The 18,624-nt window shown below is 51.5% G+C and overlaps 1 protein-coding gene across 4 annotated transcripts in view; it reads left to right on the top strand.

The window, feature by feature from the left end:
* Positions 1-18,624, top strand: part of DNAH17 (dynein axonemal heavy chain 17) — a 12,633,448-nt gene that overhangs the window by 9,083,990 nt on the left and 3,530,834 nt on the right. For all 4 annotated transcript variants that reach the window (XM_078653923.1, XM_078653924.1, XM_078653922.1 and 1 more), the window contains one exon: positions 4,291-4,386. In XM_078653923.1, the coding sequence (XP_078510049.1) occupies positions 4,291-4,386 (96 nt within the window). The remainder of the gene's footprint in view (positions 1-4,290; positions 4,387-18,624) is intronic.

The raw sequence follows: 18,624 nt of genomic DNA, 5'->3' as shown, positions 1-18,624 counted from the left end.
AACCCATCACCCTGCCTTGAGGATTGATAAGGTCTGTCATAGGGTTGCCTGAAAGGTTTATTTTAGCAGTGATATAAGGTAGATATAGGGAACCCATATCTAAGTAAGAGGTGCATACACCACCTTACACAGGCTGCTGTAGCATACCTGTTGTGTCATTTTGAATGGTATTTCAGGGATGGTATAATACATGCTGAAGCCCCCGAGAGGCTTCTGGGGAACCTATGCCCTGGGTGTATAGGATACCATATACTAGGGACTTATAAGGTACCCCAGAATCTAATCTGTGGTGTACTTAAAGTACATGCAACAATTTGAGAGAGGAAGCAGCTAGGCTGGGGTCCTGGATAGCAGGGCCCCAGCCGGACTAAAGTCGAAAAACAGTGAAACATCAGCAACAAGTGGGGGTAACTATAAGAAGCAGATCCTACTCTCCTACAATATATAATAAACAAAACATTCAGGCAGGGCAGGGAAGCTTGTTTGTGATGCAATTAATCCAACAAGCAATAAAAACGACAACCATTATACTAGAATATTAATTAAGATTGTGTATACAGTGTTCGAACAAGTCGACGGTGTTTCGATCCTTTACAACAGTATTAGGATCATCATCAGGACAATTTATTACAAGCCTGAAGAGCAAGGAGCCGACTAAGCAAGCTGCCGGAAAATCTCGGGAATACGGTGAGAGAAAAGGTTACCAAGGGGGAGCCTTAATAAATCGCAATAGGAACTTGCAATGCCGAAGCAATTTTGCTTGTTAACAGGTGGTAGCATGAAGTAAGGGGATGGTACGGATTCGTTGGTCGCAATGGGCAGTTCAGCTGTCCCTGGAAGGGTTTGTAAAGACAGAGTGTTGAGGTTAGGACACTGCACAATAGCAAGGTATTTTGAAGGCTCCCACCGCAATGGTTGGGGAATGGACCATCAGTGGTGACGTGGTGGGACCGATCTGTGCGGTGGCAGTCGGTTGTGTAGCACAATGGTGATACACAATCTTAATTGATAATCTAGTGTAACGGTTGTCGTTTTATTGCTTGTTTGAATAATTACATCACAAACAAGCTTCCCTGCCCTGCCTGAATGTTTTGTTTATTATATATGTTTTGTTAATGTCTTGTAATGTGTAGGACGCAGGGCTGTGTCCCACTTGATTGTTTCTTGGTCGATCGCTAATAACGCTATACATTAAAATTGACTGTCCAGTAGGACACAATTAATATGGTACTGATTCTAGTCTATATTTATTGTTCATTTACATTCACCCATTTTTATGTAGTGACAGATGCGTCACTTCTGGGCTAGGGCGGCCATCTGGGGGACGTGGAGATCAGAGGACTCTGGCTCCCAGCAGAATCCAGAATCCACACCAACCTCTTACAGCTCTGAACTATACAGCTGGCATTGAAGGTCTTTCTTCCTTTAATCAGGGAAAGGCTGGTACAGGTCTTCACAGACAACACTACTGCCATGTAGTACTGCAACAAACAGGGCAGGGTGGGGTCATAGACCCTTTGTCAAGAAGTGTTGCACCTTTGTACATGGTTGAAATGTCAGGGCATATCCCTGGTGGTTCAACACCTGGTGGGATCTCTAAATGCCAGGGGGGAACAACTCAGCCATCAATGCCAAGCTGATCACAAATGGCATCTCCATCCAGAGATGGCACAAGGTCTCTTCCATGAATGGATACAGCCTGAGGTACAACTTTTTGCCTCGGTCGAGAACATGCAATGTCAGCAGTTTTGAGCGCTGGAGTTTCGGAGGCTGCTCTCAATCGGAGACTCTTTTTCTACTGAGTAGAGCTCAGGCCTCCTATAAGCCTTTCTGCCAATACCACACCTGTCCAGAGTTCTCTAGAAGATCAGGAATAACCGGGCCCAAGTTCTGGAATGGGGAAGGAGAGCTGCTGACCATGAGCACATGTCCTCTGATTGGCTGCCTCTCCAGGAGGACCTTCTTTTGCAGCAGCAGGGCAGGGTTCTGTCCCCAAACATGAAAACTCTTTGCCTTCATATGTAGAGATTGAGCGGGGACATTTGACTTCTTTTGAACTTCTGCCTGAAGTATGTAGTCTTATCTTATCAGCCAGATATCCCTCCACTAAAACAGTGTACGCCTGCCGTTGGAGTAAGCTTGTGGCATGGTTTACAGTAAGACAAGTTGATTCCCTTTTTGCTCCCCTTTCCCAGGTTCTCATGTTTATTCTTATGTTGGTCCAGCAGGGCTCTTCTTTGGGCACTTTGAAAGGCTATCTTCCTGCCATCTCAGCATTTTTGCAGTTGCCAGACCAACCATCCCTCTTTAAGTCACCTATAGATTTTTGAAAGGTCTCCAAAGCATGTTCCCACCTGTACCCTTCATTATGCCACAGTGGGACCTTAATTTAGTCCTCACATTCCTAATGTGTGCTCCTTTTGAGCTGTTACACAACTGCTCTATCAGGCTCCTTACCATAAAAATGTTAACAATAACATCTGCCCAGAGGGTCAGTGAGCTACAGCCTTTGTCATCTCAGCCTCCGTAACGTACTATCTAACCAAAAAAGCTGGTCCTACAGACTAGAGCATCCTTCCTACTGAAGATTGTAACTCCCTTTCATGCAGGCCAGTCCATCACCCTGCCTACCTTTTATGCTCCACCTCACCCCTCTAAAGAAGAGGAGGGACTCCATCGGCTGGACCCAAAAATAGTGTTGTTGTTCTATCTTGAGTGCACAAGAGAGCTCCGGATCGATGATCTACTCTTTGTGAGATATGTCGGAGGCAAAATAGCAAAGGTGGTGCAGAAATGAATCATTTAACGATAGATAGTGCTGTGCATCATAATTTGCTATGCACTAGCGATAAAAAAGCAACCTCCTGAAGGTTTACGTGCTCATTCCACTAGGGCCAGGACTGCAACCACTGCATCAGCTCACAGAGTACCTGACCTGGATATCTGTCAGGCAGCAACGTGGGCTTCCTTGCACATGTTTACAAAGCACTTCTGCCTGGACAGTCAGGTCCGGCAAGACAGGCACTTTGCCTGTTCAGTACTACAGGATATTCTAGTATAAATCTGTGTCGCTGTCCCACCTCCGGGAGATATTGCTTTGTTCTAAGGTAAGGAATCTGCAGCTAGAAGTCTCCATCAGTTGAACAAGTTGTTTACCTTTTGTACGCCTTATCTGGTAGAGTCATTCTAGCTGCACCGACTCACCCATCTTCCCCTCTCTGCACCAGATTTCAGAGTAAAGGGCTGTTTCTTTTACAGGGCCCCAGCTTCACGCATCAGTGGTCAGTGTTCTTCGTTGCTCCGTGTTTCTGGTGTGGAAAGTCATGAAAAGAAACTGACGTCTGCACCCTGGGTTAGTGTCCATATAAGCACTGTGCAAGGCACTGCCGGTGTGAATTGTGCCACCTACCAGAGCACAGAGGTAATATTCACGAGTCTGATGCCAAGGGATTAGTCTATGGTAAGGAATGTATGGCTAGACAGAGTCTCTCCCACATAAAGCATTACCACAGGCAAGTAGATTGTTCTTTAACCCGTTCGATGCGTCGGACAGCCCCTGGCCATCTGACGTCATGGTGGGCGTGTGTGGAGGACGGCCGGGGGCCATCGAACCACGCCCACTCATTATTTCACCTGCATTGTGGCGGAATTCGCACCGTGGTCAACAGGTTAAAGTGGATCAGATCTTAGAAAAAAACTGTCTGGTTTAAAAGTGATAGGACAAATAAGCTAGATGTGTGCCAACTTACATATGTCAGCCAATGAATATACAGAAAAATTAATTCAGGTAGCTGGACTAAGATTGTGAAAATGACATTTCAAAAACAAAATGTTTGTAGAATTTCATTCCATTATACATTGCAGAATAGGTAAAACTGTGCTCAAAGGTGGTGGAGGCTGGGAATGTCTAGAGCTATTTATTTGTATGTTCAAATGTAGGAGCATGTCTCTAACGTATTATGGTATCTAATCTAGACCCTAGTACTCTCCAATGAATAGATATCCTCAATATCATGATGAAGGTGCGAATGGACGTACAAATAAAACAATGCAGAAAATACTTGTAGCAGATTTATTTAATTCACACAATTCACGTGTGAGAATCAGTTAATGAACATAAACACACATACTGTGATTAAATAATGCCCCAAAGAACCACAGGAGAGCGTATGATGGACCCCTAATTGCATTCCACCTAGCTAGCTTTACAAGCTATGATTCACTGCAGAGAATACGTGGCAAATAAAGATGGATGTTTATACCTCATGCTTACTGTATGTTGCTTTTCAGAATGTAATGGAGAAACAAAGACAGTGCGAAATAGACTTGGCCAAAGCAGAACCTGCTTTACAAGCTGCACAACAAGCCCTCAACACTCTCAATAAGGTAAAGTTAAAAATGAGTCTGAACAAAACAACTGTAAAGGTAAAATTGTAATTGAACGATTGGATTAAGATGTGACAATTTCAGCTAAATGCATAAGTCTCTTTGGTACAGACTTCAGCTAAAACCTTAAAGGACACAGTTAAGATGAGTTCATACCTTATTGTGCCATCCGAGCGGCTCAGAGAAAATCTGCCAGCCTCATTTAGATATCACAGTAGCTGTTTCCTGGAAATAGGTGTATTCACGCTAGTAGTGCAAATTCTTCACATTTGTATTCACTTACGTATTTATGTGTAACACAGACGTGAAAACGTCAAGCTTTCACTTTTACCATGTTACTAATTAATATGTTAATGCTGCATCAGATAGACTGCTGCATCAAACAGAAGAAAACATTTCACCCATTACTACTCGGCATCATGTGGTTGGCAATCGTAAGGAAAAAATTGCAAGATGAGAAGTAACTCTGTTTACACACATCATTTGACATTTTTAACAAATATATCTTAATCTAGAGGGAATACCTATCGGTAACGTAATTTCTGTTTCATAGTTTTCCTCCAAATTTAGTAAGACTTTCTAAATTCAAAACCTAAATGATCCAGGATCTGTAGATTATATTTATTTCAAGATTGGTACACATAGGACTGGATGAACTCTTAAGAGGTTTATTCTACTTGAATTGTTTTTGTTCCACAGTTCCAATATTTAGATCACTCCTTTAACCTCTTGACTGCGGGGGTTTTTCCACCCCAGTGCTGGGCCCTTTTTTTGGCTATTTGGGGTACCTTGCGCTTTGGCCTGCATATATTTTTTTCACATAAGTTATCAACCCCAAATTTGTACCCTTTATTAAAATCATGGGGATTCAAAAGGTACCCTGAGTTGTGGATTCCCCTTGCGGGGACTGAAAAAATAGCAAAATTATAGCTACATTTTCTTTTTTTTCTTTTTTTGGTTAGGGAGGGATGGTGAAAGAGTGCTGCACAAGAAAGTGTCTGTTTTTTTCCTAAAAATAGCATCAACAAAAGGTTTGCTGTGCTAAAATCGCCATTTCTCGACTTTCAGAAACAAGGAGATCTTTGAATCAGAAACGCATTTTTTGTATCACAGTATTGATATTTTTCTAAGACTTGGGGCCCGATGTAGGTAATCCCTTATTGCCGATTCTTAAATACCGAATCATACCGATTCGGTATTTAAGAACAGGCAAATGGGATGTAGGTAATTTTACCGAAAAAATTACCGAATCGGTAAGTTTCGGTAATTACCGAATCGGTAAATACGATATTTACCGATTCGGTAAAAGGGGGAAACATTGAAGGGTGGCAGGGTGTCACTTTGACACCCTGTTGCACCCCTCAATTGTGTATGGGTGCACATGGTGCAGACATACATGCCCTAAGGGCATGTATGTGTGCAACATGGCACTGTTAGAAAAGCAAAAAAAATGCTTTTTCCAAGGTTTTCATTATTTACCACCAATTTGTAGTTGGTGGTAAATAACGAATTCTAAAAGGGGAAAAGCACTCATTTGAGTGCTCCCTACATAGCAACATTGGTAATTTACGGATTCGGTATTTTAAGGAATCGGTAATTTACCGATTCCTTAAAATAACGATTCAGTAAATTACCGAATCAGTAAAATGCCCACCTACATCTCATTTTCCAAATACCGGGCGGTAACGGCCGAAATGACCGAATTTCGGCCGTTACCGACCGGTATTTGCCTACCTACATCTGGCCCTTAGTCTATTTTTCCTAATTTTTGGTGCTATCAACTTACTCCCAGTTTGAGGTGTAAACATGTATCAAACTGATGGGTGATCTCAGAAAGCTATACATTCTGAAAAGTAGAAAACATTCTGATTTTAGCATGGGGTAATTTGTGAATATCCCCCATGGTTTTCCTAAAGAAACTTAGAGGCATATTCACAAAAGAATGGCGGAGCTCGGCATTAAGCCAAAATTGCTTATGTCGTACTCCACCTTCCTAAAAACGCAGAGATGCATCATATTTACAATGATATGGCACACCCCTGTGTTTTCCCTAGTGCTGGTGCTAAATTCAGCTGCCTAGCGCCGATGCACACACCCTTGCACAATTGTGCAATTATTGTTTATTTGCAGGAAGGTGTCCCTTCCTGCAAATAAACAATCAAATGGTGATTTGTAACTCCTACATGTGCTACATTGTGCAGCACACATAGAAGTTGCAAATCGTAATTTTTTTAATGATTGTTTATGTGCAGGAAGGGAGAGCTTCCTGCACATAAACAATCACTCATGGCAATTTGCTGCTGCACACACAGAAACAGCAACATTTGAAAGAAACACGTTAGTTATAGATTCCTTACCTTAGAATTAACCTCAGGCGTCAGACTGGATCCGGAAAGTTTTTTCGTCAGCAGTACCTCTGCACTTTGAAAGGTGGCGTCGTTCGCCTCCACATCCGTTGTCAGCGTCGTGGTCGCCGGGATGATGTCGTGGCAGCTACTTAGACGCCGCCCTCGCGTGCTTACGTCAGTTCTTTCTTTTTCTGCGCCAGCCAGCATAGATCCAGGAAGAGTGGTACCTCAGTCATTTTTTTACTAACTTTTTCTTGACTTTTGTCGACTACTTTTTTCAAGTCTCTGACTCTGAAAAGGTGCACGAGGGATGCCTGGTTTCAAGGCATGCGGTTCCTGTAACTGACTGATGTCGGTGACGGATCCGCACCGCATGTGCCTCTTTTGCCTGGAGCGCGACCACGACCCCAAGTCTTCTTGCTCTGACTGCTGGTCGATGGCGCCAAAGGCTTTGCGGGAGCTGTCCCGAAAGCTGCTTGAACACCGGCAGTCAGTTCCAAATCATCGACGTTTTCATACACTGGGTCGGGTAAGTCGAAGCATAAGAAGAAGTCGAAGAAGCATTGTCGTCTTCGACTTCTCCTCATCGTTCTGTCAATCCAACGAGGCACGCAGGTGGTGCCCCTTCTGCGGCTCCGCGCGCAGAGCCCGAAAGGTCCACTTCGAATTTCCCTTCCTTTCTGGGACCCGGAGCGACTCCCGCCCAGGCAATGCATGCCAGCTTTGAGCGGACCGACCCTGCCCGCGTGCCTGCGGGCCCCGTGGACTCGGTTGGGGGGCCTAGGTCTTGGCTGCCGTTGGCTCAGGCTACGGCACTGCCGGCCCCCCTTGGATCCCGGCCTAGATCTGGATCAGCGCCTGTTGACCTTATTACGCCTCCACTGGCACCGCTTCCAACAGCACCACTACCGCGTTCAACGCCGGTTGGGCCCCCGGCCGGCGTAGACCCTAGCCTCCATCCCAACGTGGACACAGAGCCGGACCGGCGGCGGGTGTTTTTTTTTTATACCCCTGTGCACTCCTGGGGTCCCTTTTCAACCACAATGGCACCCAGAGGAGGATAAGGAGGACTGGGAGGGGTCAGGTGACCCTTTGACTAACCAGGTGGACACTGAACAGGACTGGAGACAGGAACTGGGGGATGCCAGTGGTTTGGACAGCTCCCCTGTTGTCTCCTCCTACCATGACTACGTAGGAGGGAACATCATACTCAGTGGTGTTGCCTAGGGCGGCAGAGGCTCTCAAACTTGTGCTTCCTACGGTGGTAGTCAGGACTAAACTCCTGATTCAGGTGCTTCAACCAGATGCAAACTCTTCGGAGCCCCTGCTGCTGTTTAATGAGGCCCTCACAGATGTCCTTTTGGGCACGGGGTCCAGGCCAAACAAGGGGGCTCCCATGGACAGGATGATAGCCTGACGCTACCACCCAGCTCCGGGCAACTCCACTTTCCTCTCCCAACATCCCAAACCGGAGAGCTTGGTAGTTCAAGCTTCCACTTCCAAGAGCGCCTTCCTGACCACTCCACCAGAAAGTGAATCCAAGAAGCTGTCGCTTTTTTAGTGACAAAGCAGACAAGGCCCCCTAGAGCGCTTCAAGGACTCAAGGGCTACGGCCAAGTCCTTGGGCCTCTCTACCCATCCGGCGCAGACTGCCTTTTGCCCCTTTTGTGGCTACGGAAGGGGTGCCCCAGTACGTCCTGCCGAAGAGCCACAGGCCGTAGCACGTTACCCAACTTTCGCGTGGTTAGGGACGTGGATACAAGCAGCGTGGTTTTGGGGGCCCGATACAGAAAAGGGGGTGGTGATGAACAGAGTGTCTGAATTAAGCAGACCACTCTTACCCAGTCCAAAGATCAGGGCTTGATCCATCACCGTTATTTATCTCACTGCCCCATCCCAGCTCAGAACCTGGCTATATGCAAATTAGTCTGTCCCTGGCCCAGTGCATCATGGGAACAGGGCAGACCAAACTACCAAGCCAATTCTTCACCAGAAAGGAGACAAGCTACCGGGGACCGGTTTCTGGCATTTCAGCCTCGTCGGCCCGGCTTGCTTGAATCCTGATGGAGCAGTGAGCAAGGGACTCATGTCTGAGTAAACCCTGCCACACCTATAGTGGCCAAAAACGATTCAGAAAAGGGGGTGGTGATGAACAGAGTGTCTGAATTAAGCAGACCACTCTTACCCAGTCCAAAGATCAGGGCTTGATCCATCACCGTTATTTAGCTCACTGCCCCATCCCAGCTCAGAACCTGGCTATATGCAAATTAGTCTGTCCCTGGCCCAGTGCATCATGGGAACAGGGCAGACCAAACTACCAAGCCAATTCTTCACCAGAAAGGAGACAAGCTACCGGGGACCGGTTTCTGGCATTTCAGCCTCGTCGGCCCGGCTTGCTTGAATCCTGATGGAGCAGTGAGCAAGGGACTCATGTCTGAGTATACCCTGCCACACCCATAGTGGCCAAAAACGATTCAGAAAAGGGGGTGGTGATGAACAGAGTGTCTGAATTAAGCCGACCACTCTTACCCAGACCAAGGATCAGGGCTTGATCCATCCCCGTTATTTAGCTCACTGCCCCATCCCAGCTCAGAACCTGGCTATATGCAAATTAGTCTGTCCCTGGCCCAGTGCATCATGGGAACAGGGCAGACCAAACTACCAAGCCAATTCTTCACCAGAAAGGAGACAAGCTACCGGGGACCGGTTTCTGGCATTTCAGCCTTGTCAACCTAAGAAAGAAAATGTTCTCTTACGCCAGCTTAGGACTGCGGTCCGTAAACATCCCATGTCTCTTGGCCCGTTATTCGCACTCAGTGTGGGATACAGTGGCACAAGTGCTACCTCAGTGTCTGGAGGCAGTGCTCGCCCAGGCTGTTGCCACTGGGAGGGATGCAGCCAAGTTTACGCTACCTTGTGGGCTGGACAGCGCTCACTCTCTGGGCAGGACCATTTCAACGTCGGTAGCGCTTCGCCGCTACGCCTGGATGAGGTCCACTGGCTTTTCAGGGGATTTCCAGAACACCTTGATGGACATTCCCTTTGATGGCTGTCGCTTTTTTAGTGACAAAGCAGACAAGGCCCCCTAGAGCGCTTCAAGGACTCAAGGGCTACGGCCAAGTCCTTGGGCCTCTCTACCCATCCGGCGCAGACTGCTTTTTGCCCCTTTTGTGGCTACGGAAGGGGTGCCCCAGTACGTCCTGCCGAAGAGCCACAGGCCGTAGCACGTTACCCAACTTCCGCGCGGTTAGGGACGTGGATACAAGCAGCGTGGTTTTGGGGGCCAGCGGGCGGGCCAGTCCACCAATCCCCCTCTCCACCAGCCTCCAAACCCTCCTAGTTCTACCTTTCAGGCCCATCAAACGCCAGTGGGCGGCAGGATTCGCCATCACCTCCCCCACTGGTGCACCAGCAAGTGGAACAGGTGAGTTTTGCAATCTGAAAGAAACAGGTTAGTATTAGATTCCTTACCTTAGAATATCCCCAGGCGTCAGTCTGGATCCGGAAACTTTTGCGTAGCAGTACCCCTGCGCGTCGGTAGGCGTCGTCTGCAGGCGTCCCCTGCGGCTCCGCGTCGTCGGCGTCGTGCGCCGTGATGACGTCGCTGGAGTATATAGACGCCGCCTCCGCGCGCTGACGTCAGTTCTTCTTTTTTCCGCGCCAGTTAGCGCAGATCCGAAGAGCAGTACTCCGGTCTTTTGACCAAGTTTTTTGTTACCTAACTCTTTCTTCAGGTGCCGGTAGGATGCCCGGGTTTAAGAGTTGCGACGGGTGCGACCGCATGATGTCGGTCACCGACCACCATCGACTCTGCCTCCGGTGTCTGGGAGCGGACCACGACGTGGAGTCCTGCGTCGACTGCCGGGCCTTGACAAGTAAAGCTAGGTGGGAGCGGTCCCGCAAGCTGCTCGAGCTCCGAGTGTCGGCCCCGCGTCGAGAGCGGTCCCGGTCCGGTCGGAGGTCGAGGGAGCGGTCGAGAGAACGATCGCGGAGCCGCCATAAGCGCTCCGGGAGTCGCCACCATTCCTCCGGTTCATCAGGTAAGCGACATAAGAAGTCGGGGCGTCGTCATCGTACCCCCGACTCCCCCCGACGCCCGCGTGATACGGCCGGGGGTTCGGGTGGCCCCACCCCCGCGGCCCCGCGTGGGTCGCCAACGCCGTCTGCCCCATACCCGTCGGTCCCTGGGGAAGGCGCGTCGCGCGAGGAGATTGAGGAGTTCCTCATGGCTATGAGGCGATGTCTCCTCCGGCGGGGCCTACGGCGCCTGCGGGTCCGTCGGTCCCGTCTGGGGGCCCGAGCGGTTCGGGTGCACCTGCCCCGACGCCGCCGGGTGCTCCGGCCCCGACGTCGCCGGAGGCTCCGGCCCCGGCGCCGCTGGGCCCTTCAGGGTCGTCGCCGGCTGGTCCACCGGCCTCTCCGGCGGCGATTCCATTGGGGCAACCCGTGGTGCCGCCTCCGCGCGGCGCCGTGACTCCGCCGTCGGTTCCGGCCGGCGTCGGGGCTCCGGCGCCGGCACCGCGCGGCGCCACCCCGGTTCCCTCTCTGACTCCTGACGCGGAGTCGGACCGGCGTCGTCCGACGCCGAGTCCGGCGCCGTTGGGGCCCATTGGCTCCGAGGAGCCGGTCTATATCGTCGACTCGAACTATGGCGATGAGGACGATTATGGAGAGGGTTGGGAGGGGTCTGAGGACCCTTTGTCACGTGCATGCCAGTACGACGTGGACTGGGTAGGTGACTTAGGTGATGCCAGTGGTCTGGACGAGTCGCCCAACCCTGGGTTTGTCTCGCCTTCCCCTGTGGCGTCGGAGGCTGGGGCTGCCTATTCGGTGGTACTGATGAGGGCTGCCAAGGCCTTGAGCCTTGAGCTCCCTGTCGCTAAGGTGAAGCCTAACATCCTCACCGAAGTATTTAAACCGCAGTCATGCCCACAGGAGCCTCCGCTGCCGTTTAATGAGGCCCTGACGGATGTCCTCTTGGGCACCTGGTCCAGGCCGCTTCTGGTTCACCGGTTGACCGAAACGTTGCCAGGCGTCACCGTCCGTGTTCGGACGACCCTGCCTTCCTCTCCACCCATCCCTCCCCGGAGAGTCTGGTGATCCAAGCCTCCACTTCCCAGTCCGCGTTCCCGTCGGCCCCGCCTGATCGGGAATCTAAGCGATATGACCCATTTGGCAAGAAGGTCTTTTCGTCTTTGAGTGCAGGACTGCGGTCTTGCAATACCGCATGCCTCTTGGGCCGCTACACCCACTCTCTGTGGGATACGGTCGCGGAGTGTCTGCCGCAATGCCCGCAGGAGGTGCAGGACAAGCTCAACCAGGCCTTGGTTGAAGGCCGGGACGCGGCGAGGTATTCCATACGGTGTGGTCTTGACACGACCGACTCGCTGGGACGGGCTATGTCCATGACAGTGGCGATTCGTCGCCATGCTTGGCTGAGATCCGCCAACTTCTCGCCGGATGTCCAGAATGCCCTCATGGACATGTCTTTCGATGGCAGTCGCCTGTTCGGTGACAAAGCGGACAACGCGCTTGAGCGCTTCAAGGACTCCAGGGTCACGGCCAAGTCCTTGGGTCTTTCGACCCAGCGCCAGCAGACGGGTTCGTTTCGCCCCTTTCGTGGCCACGGAAGGGGCGGTCCCACACGTGCTGCCAGCCACGCGCCGCAGAACGCTCCTCAGCGCGGTGGCGGCCGTGGATTCCACCGGGGTGGCGGTAGGGGCCAGCGGCGAGGTCAGTCCACACCTCCCCCCGCAGCAGCCTCCAAATCTTCCTAGTCTGAGCTTTCGGGCCCATGTGACGCCAGTGGGTGGCAGGGTTCGCCATCACCACTCCCGCTGGCGCACGATTACGTCGGACAGGTGGGTGCTGCAGCTCGTCCGAAGGGGCTACTCCCTCCCCTTCGAGTCCACTCCTCCAGCCATGCCACCGCAGAACCACCGTGTGTCGGGGGACCACTTGACACTTCTGCAGGGGGAAGTTACGGCCCTCTTGGCCAAGGGGGCCATCGAGCGCGTTCCTGGGCCAGAAGTAGGGTGTGGTTGCTACTCCCACTACTTTCTGGTACCCAAGAAGGACAAAGGGGGCCTGCGTCCTATCTTGGACCTACGGAATGTCAACGGCTTCCTCCGGAAGGAGAAGTTCAAGATGTTGACTTTGGCTCAGGTCTTGGCTGCTCTAGACCCACAAGACTGGATGGTAGCGTTGGACTTGCAGGATGCGTATTTTCACATCCCCGTCCTGCCGGCCCACCGGCGTTACCTGCGGTTCACGGTAGGCCACGAGCACTTTCAGTTTATCGTGCTCCCATTCGGCCTTACCAGCGCCCCACGGGTGTTCACGAAAGTGATGGCGGTGGTCGCAGCTCATCTGCGCCGGTTAGGGGTTTCAGTCTTCCCCTACCTCGACGACTGGTTGTTGAAGGCGGGCTCGCCCCAGACAGTCGTCCACCACCTTCAGACGACGGCAGACCTCCTGCACGAGCTGGGGTTTTCCATCAATGTGCCGAAATCACACCTGTGTCCCTCTCAAAAGCTCCTTTTCATCGGAGCGGTTCTCGATTCGGCGCAGTTTCGGGTTTATCCTCCGGAACGGCGGGTCCGGGATATTCAGGCTCTGATTCCCATCTTTCAGCCGTTATCCCGGGTCTCGGTCAGGTTGACGCTGCGGCTTCTGGGGCTGATGGCCTCCTGCATCCTTCTGGTGCATCACGCCAGGTGGCGGATGCGGGCTCTGCAGTGGGACCTGAAGTTTCAGTGGGCCCAGCATCAAGGCAACCTATCCGACCATGTCCTGATCTCGGAGGGCACTGCGAGACAGTTGCAGTGGTGGCTTACGGACCGCGATTGGGTCAGAGGCAGATCCCTCTCCCTTCCCCAACCGGAGCACGTAGTTGTGACGGACGCGTCCCTCCAGGGCTGGGGAGGCCACTCCATATCAACATGTTGGAGCTGCGGGCGATTCGCCTAGCACTGAAGGCATTCCTCCCCTTTGTCAACGGGAGTGTAGTGCAGGTGTTCACGGACAACACCACCGCCATGTGGTACTGCAACAAACAGGGCGGTGTGGGGTCGTGGACCCTTTGCCAGGAGGCTCTGCGCCTCTGGCAATGGCTGGAACGTCAGGGCGTGACTCTGACGGTTCAACACCTGGCAGGTTCTCTGAACGCCAGGGCGGACGAACTCAGCCGTCGGTGGTCGGTGGATCACGAATGGCGTCTGAACTCGAACGTGGCGAACGGCCTCTTTCAGCAATGGGGAGAGCCTTGGTTAGATCTATTCGCCACAGAAGAGAACGCGCAATGTCATCAGTTCTGCGCGTTGGAGTTTCCAAGACGGCACTCGCTCGGCGACGCCTTTCGGCGCGAGTGGAGTTGCGGTCTGTTGTACGCCTTTCCGCCTATACCACTTCTGCCCAGAGTGCTGAAGAAGATCAGGCGCGACCGGGCCCAAGTTATCCTTGTGGCTCCGGACTGGGCTCGAAGATACTGGTATCCCGAGCTACTCAGCATGTCAGTCGGTCCCTCGATCCGCCTGCCCCTTCAGGAGGACCTTCTGTCGCAGCAGCAGGGGACGGTCCTCCACCCGAACCTGTCCAGCCTCCACCTCCATGCGTGGAGATTGAGCGGCGACAGTTGAGGCCATTCGACTTGCCTCCTGAAGTCTGTGATGTGATTCTGGCAGCCAGGCGTCCCTCCACAAAGTCGGTATACGCCTGCCGGTGGAACAGATTTGTGGCATGGTGCACAGCAAAGGCTGTGGATCCCCTTTCTGCCCCCCTTTCCGAGGTTCTCCTCTTCCTTCTTTCTCTTGCCCAGCAGGGCTCTGCTCTGGGCACTATCAAGGGCTACCTTTCTGCCCTTTCCGCCTTCTTAAGGCTACCTGATCAGCCATCTTTATTCAAGTCCCCTATTGTACTGAGATTCTTGAAAGGCATCACACACATGTATCCACCTGTTCCGTTCGTGATGCCTCAGTGGGACTTGAACCTGGTTCTGACATTCTTAATGTGTGCTCCCTTTGAGCCGCTTCATTCCTGTCCTCTCCGTCTTCTCACTTTAAAGACGGCCTTCCTGGTTGCCATCACCTCTGCCAGGAGAGTGAGTGAGCTCCAGGCTCTTTCTGTTAAACCTCCTTTCTTGTCCGTCCACCCTGACAAGGTGGTTCTTAGGACTAGGCCTTCTTTCCTGCCCAAAGTAGTTTCTGCTTTTCACATCGGGCAGTCCATCACCTTGCCCTCCTTCTTCCCGCCTCCGCATCCTTCAAAGGATGAAGAGCGGCTCCATCGTCTGGACCCAAAACGTGCGCTTTCATTTTACATGGATCGCACACGCCAGTTCCGGGTGGATGACCAACTGTTTGTTGGCTACGTGGGTGAGAAGAAGGGAAGGGCAGTCCAGAAACGAACCATCTCTCGGTGGGTCGTCCTGTGCATCAAAGCATGCTACTCTTTGGCTCGGAAGGAGCCTCCTGTTGGGCTGAGGGCCCATTCCACTCGGGCCACGGCGGCTACTACTGCCCTGGGCCGGGGAGTCCCTTTGCAGGACATTTGCCAGGCGGCTACGTGGGCCTCGCTGCACACCTTTGCGAGGCATTACTGCTTGGACAGTCAAGTCCGGAGGGACGGCTTCTTTGGCCGATCGGTCCTCCAGGATTTTCTGGTGTAGGATTGTATTGGTTCGCAGACCCACCACCGGGGTTGGTATTGCTGGGGTATCTATTCTAAGGTAAGGAATCTAATACTAACCTGTTTCTTTCAGATGAACAAGTTACTTACCTTCGGTAACGATATATCTGTAAGAAACAGTAGTTAGTATTAGATTCCTTACCGCCCCTCCCATCCTCCCCGTTCTGCGAACTGATACCTAGGGTTAAGGACATCCCTTTCAGTGCCCTAGTTTCAAATGGCACCAGTGTTAGTTCTCACATGGCTCTGCGTGTTCTGGCGCGGAAAAGCTGTGTGCAAAGAACTGACGTCAGCGCGCGGAGGCGGCGTCTATATAATCCAGCGACGTCATCACGGCGCACGACGCTGACGACGCGGAGCCGCAGGGGACGCCTGCAGACGACGCCTACCGACGCGCAGGGGTACTGCTACGCAAAAGTTTCCGGATCCAGACTGACGCCTGGGGATATTCTAAGGTAAGGAATCTAATACTAACTACTGTTTCTTACAGATATATCGTTACCGAAGGTAAGTAACTTGTTCAATAGTCCGAAGGGGCTACTCCCTCCCCTTCGAGACTACCCTTCCAGCCATGCCACCGCAATACCACAGCATGTCGGAGCATCATATGGCCCTTCTCCAGCAGGAAGTTACAGCTCTCTTGGCCAAGTGAGCCATCAAGGTTGTTCCTCTCCCAGAAGTAGGTCGTGGTAGTTACTCCCACTACTTTCTTGTCCCCAAGAAGGACAAAGGCCTGTGTCCTATCTTGGACCACAGGGACTTCAATCGCTTCCTCCGGAAGGAGAACTTCAAGATGTTGATGCTTGCTCAGGTCTTGTCTGCCCTTGACCCGGAAGACTGGATGGTAGCGGTGGACTTGCAGGATGCTTATTTCCATATCCCCGTCCTGCCGGGCCACCGTGGGTACCCACGGGTCATGGTAGGCCACAAGCACTTTCAGTTTACCGTGCTCCCTTTGGCCTTACCAGCGCCCCTCGGGAGTTCACGAAAGTGATGGTGGTGGTCCCAGCACATCTGCGCAGATCAGGGGTTTCAGTCTCCCCTATCTCGACGACTGGCTGTTGAAGGCAGGCTCACCTCAGGCAGTCGTCTCCCACCTCCAGACTACAGCCGACCTCCTGCAATTGCTGGGGTGCTCCATCAGTGTGCCTAAGTCGCACTGATTCCCACTCAGAAGCTCCTCTTCATCGGAGCGGTTCTGGACACAATGCAGTTTTGGGTCTGTCCTCCTGAACAGCGAGACTGGGATATTCGGGCTATGATTCCGATTTTTCAGCCTGTATCCCCGGTGTAAGAGAGTAGGATCTGCTTCTTATGTTTACCCCTAATTTATGCTGGTGTTTCACTGTTTTTCGACTTTAATCTGGCTGGGGCCCTGCTATCCAAGACTCCAGCCTAGCTGCTTCCTCTTTAAAATGATTCCATGTACTTTAGGTACACTCCAGTTTGGTTACTGTGGTACCCTTATGACCACCTAGTATATGGAACCTTGGGTACCAAGGGCATAGGTACCCCAGAGGCCTACCAGGGGCTGCAGCATGCATTATGCCACCTCTGGGAAGCCTTTCAAAATGACACCACAGGACTGCTACTGCAGCCTGGGTAAGGTGGCGCATGCACCCCTTACTTGGATATAGGTTACCTATATTTACCTTAAATCACTAACTATCAGTCACCCCTATGGCAGGCCTTGCCAATCCTGAAGGCAGGTTGCTGGGTTTTGTGTGAGAGGGTGCCCATGCATGAGCAGGGCCCCTCTGCAGCATTTGGAGCCTATTCTCCGGGGTTGTTCTGTGATGCAGCCAGACCATATACTCCTAAGTGAGTTATAACCTCGCTGTAAATGCTAACTTTGGAATGGCTGCAAGGAAACATGTCAAACACTTTAGAATCATACCCCCCCCCGCCAGTTCTGGCGGCGAGGGTATGATTCAACCCTTCTACAGGGCAAGACATGTACACACCGGTACACCCGGTACCAGTTTAAAAGAGCCCTGGCATCACAAAATGTATGCTGCAGCCACAGACATGCGTCTGGTCTCCTGCTGCTGAATAATTCTCCGACAGGGGAGGCCTGAACAATAGGTTTCCGGTCACAGGGAGGTGTCACCACCTCCCAGACAGGCTCTAGTGTATTGAGGCTGGGTGGGAGTACTCCAAGAGCGTTTTGAAGTCTGTACTGAGGGCACATTTGGTGTCTGTGTGCATAGCCCAGTTCAAACCGGTTGCAGGGGCTACCTGCCCCTGCTCTGGCGCAACACTGGACAAAGGAAATAGGTGTACCCATCCCTCTTTCCAAACCCTCCCGTAGGTGGGTCCCCAGAATATGTCCAACCCCTTCCTTGGGTATAAGAAAGGAAGGCCTGACTACAGGAATTGAGATTACACCTGGACGAAACTCTGATACTGAATCCTGGAACTTCGCCGATCTGCACAACGCTGGATGACTGAACAATCTCCCTTGGAGTAAAGGAGTTACTTCCCAGTACTCCACTGTATAGTCCATCCCTTATAGGGAAATGGACCACCTCAAAAGTTCAGGGTTTTCACCCTTCATTTGTTTCAGCCATAAGAGGGGCTTATGGTTTGCCTGAACAGTGAAGTGAGTGCCAAACAAGTATGGCCTCAGCTTCTTTAGAGCCCAAACTACAGCAAAGGCCTCCCTCTTAATAGCTGACCAACGATTCTCTCTAAGGATCAGCCTTCTGCTAATAAAAGCTATTGGCTGGTCCTGACCTTCATCTTTCAATTGTGATAGCACAGCCCCTACCCCCAACTCATTTGCATATGTTTGGACAATGTCTTCTTTGCAGTAGTTAGTACTTTGCAGAATGGGAGCAGTACACATGGCCTGCTTCAGGTCATCAAGTGCCTTTTGACAGCTAACTGTCCACTGAACTTTCTTAGGCATTCTCTTGGAAGTTAAGTCATTCAGGGGGGTCACAATGGATCCATACCCCTTGACAAATCTTTTGTAGTACCCAGTTAGGCCCAAGAAAGCTCTGACCTGAGTCTGGGGAGTTGGAGCAACTCAGTCCATGATGGTCTTGATTTTGCTCTGCAATGGTTGAACCTGGCCTCCACCCACAAGGTGGCCCAGGTACACAACCTAATTCTGCCCTATCTGGCACTTAGTATCCTTGATAGTTAGGCCTGCTTTCTGTAGGGCCTCCAAAACATTTATCAGGTGGACCAGATGATCCTC

Source organism: Lissotriton helveticus, chromosome 7 (genome assembly GCF_964261635.1).
Source record: "Lissotriton helveticus chromosome 7, aLisHel1.1, whole genome shotgun sequence".
Taxonomy (NCBI): Eukaryota; Metazoa; Chordata; class Amphibia; order Caudata; family Salamandridae; genus Lissotriton; species Lissotriton helveticus.
This window is presented reverse-complemented; position numbering and strand designations above follow the sequence as displayed.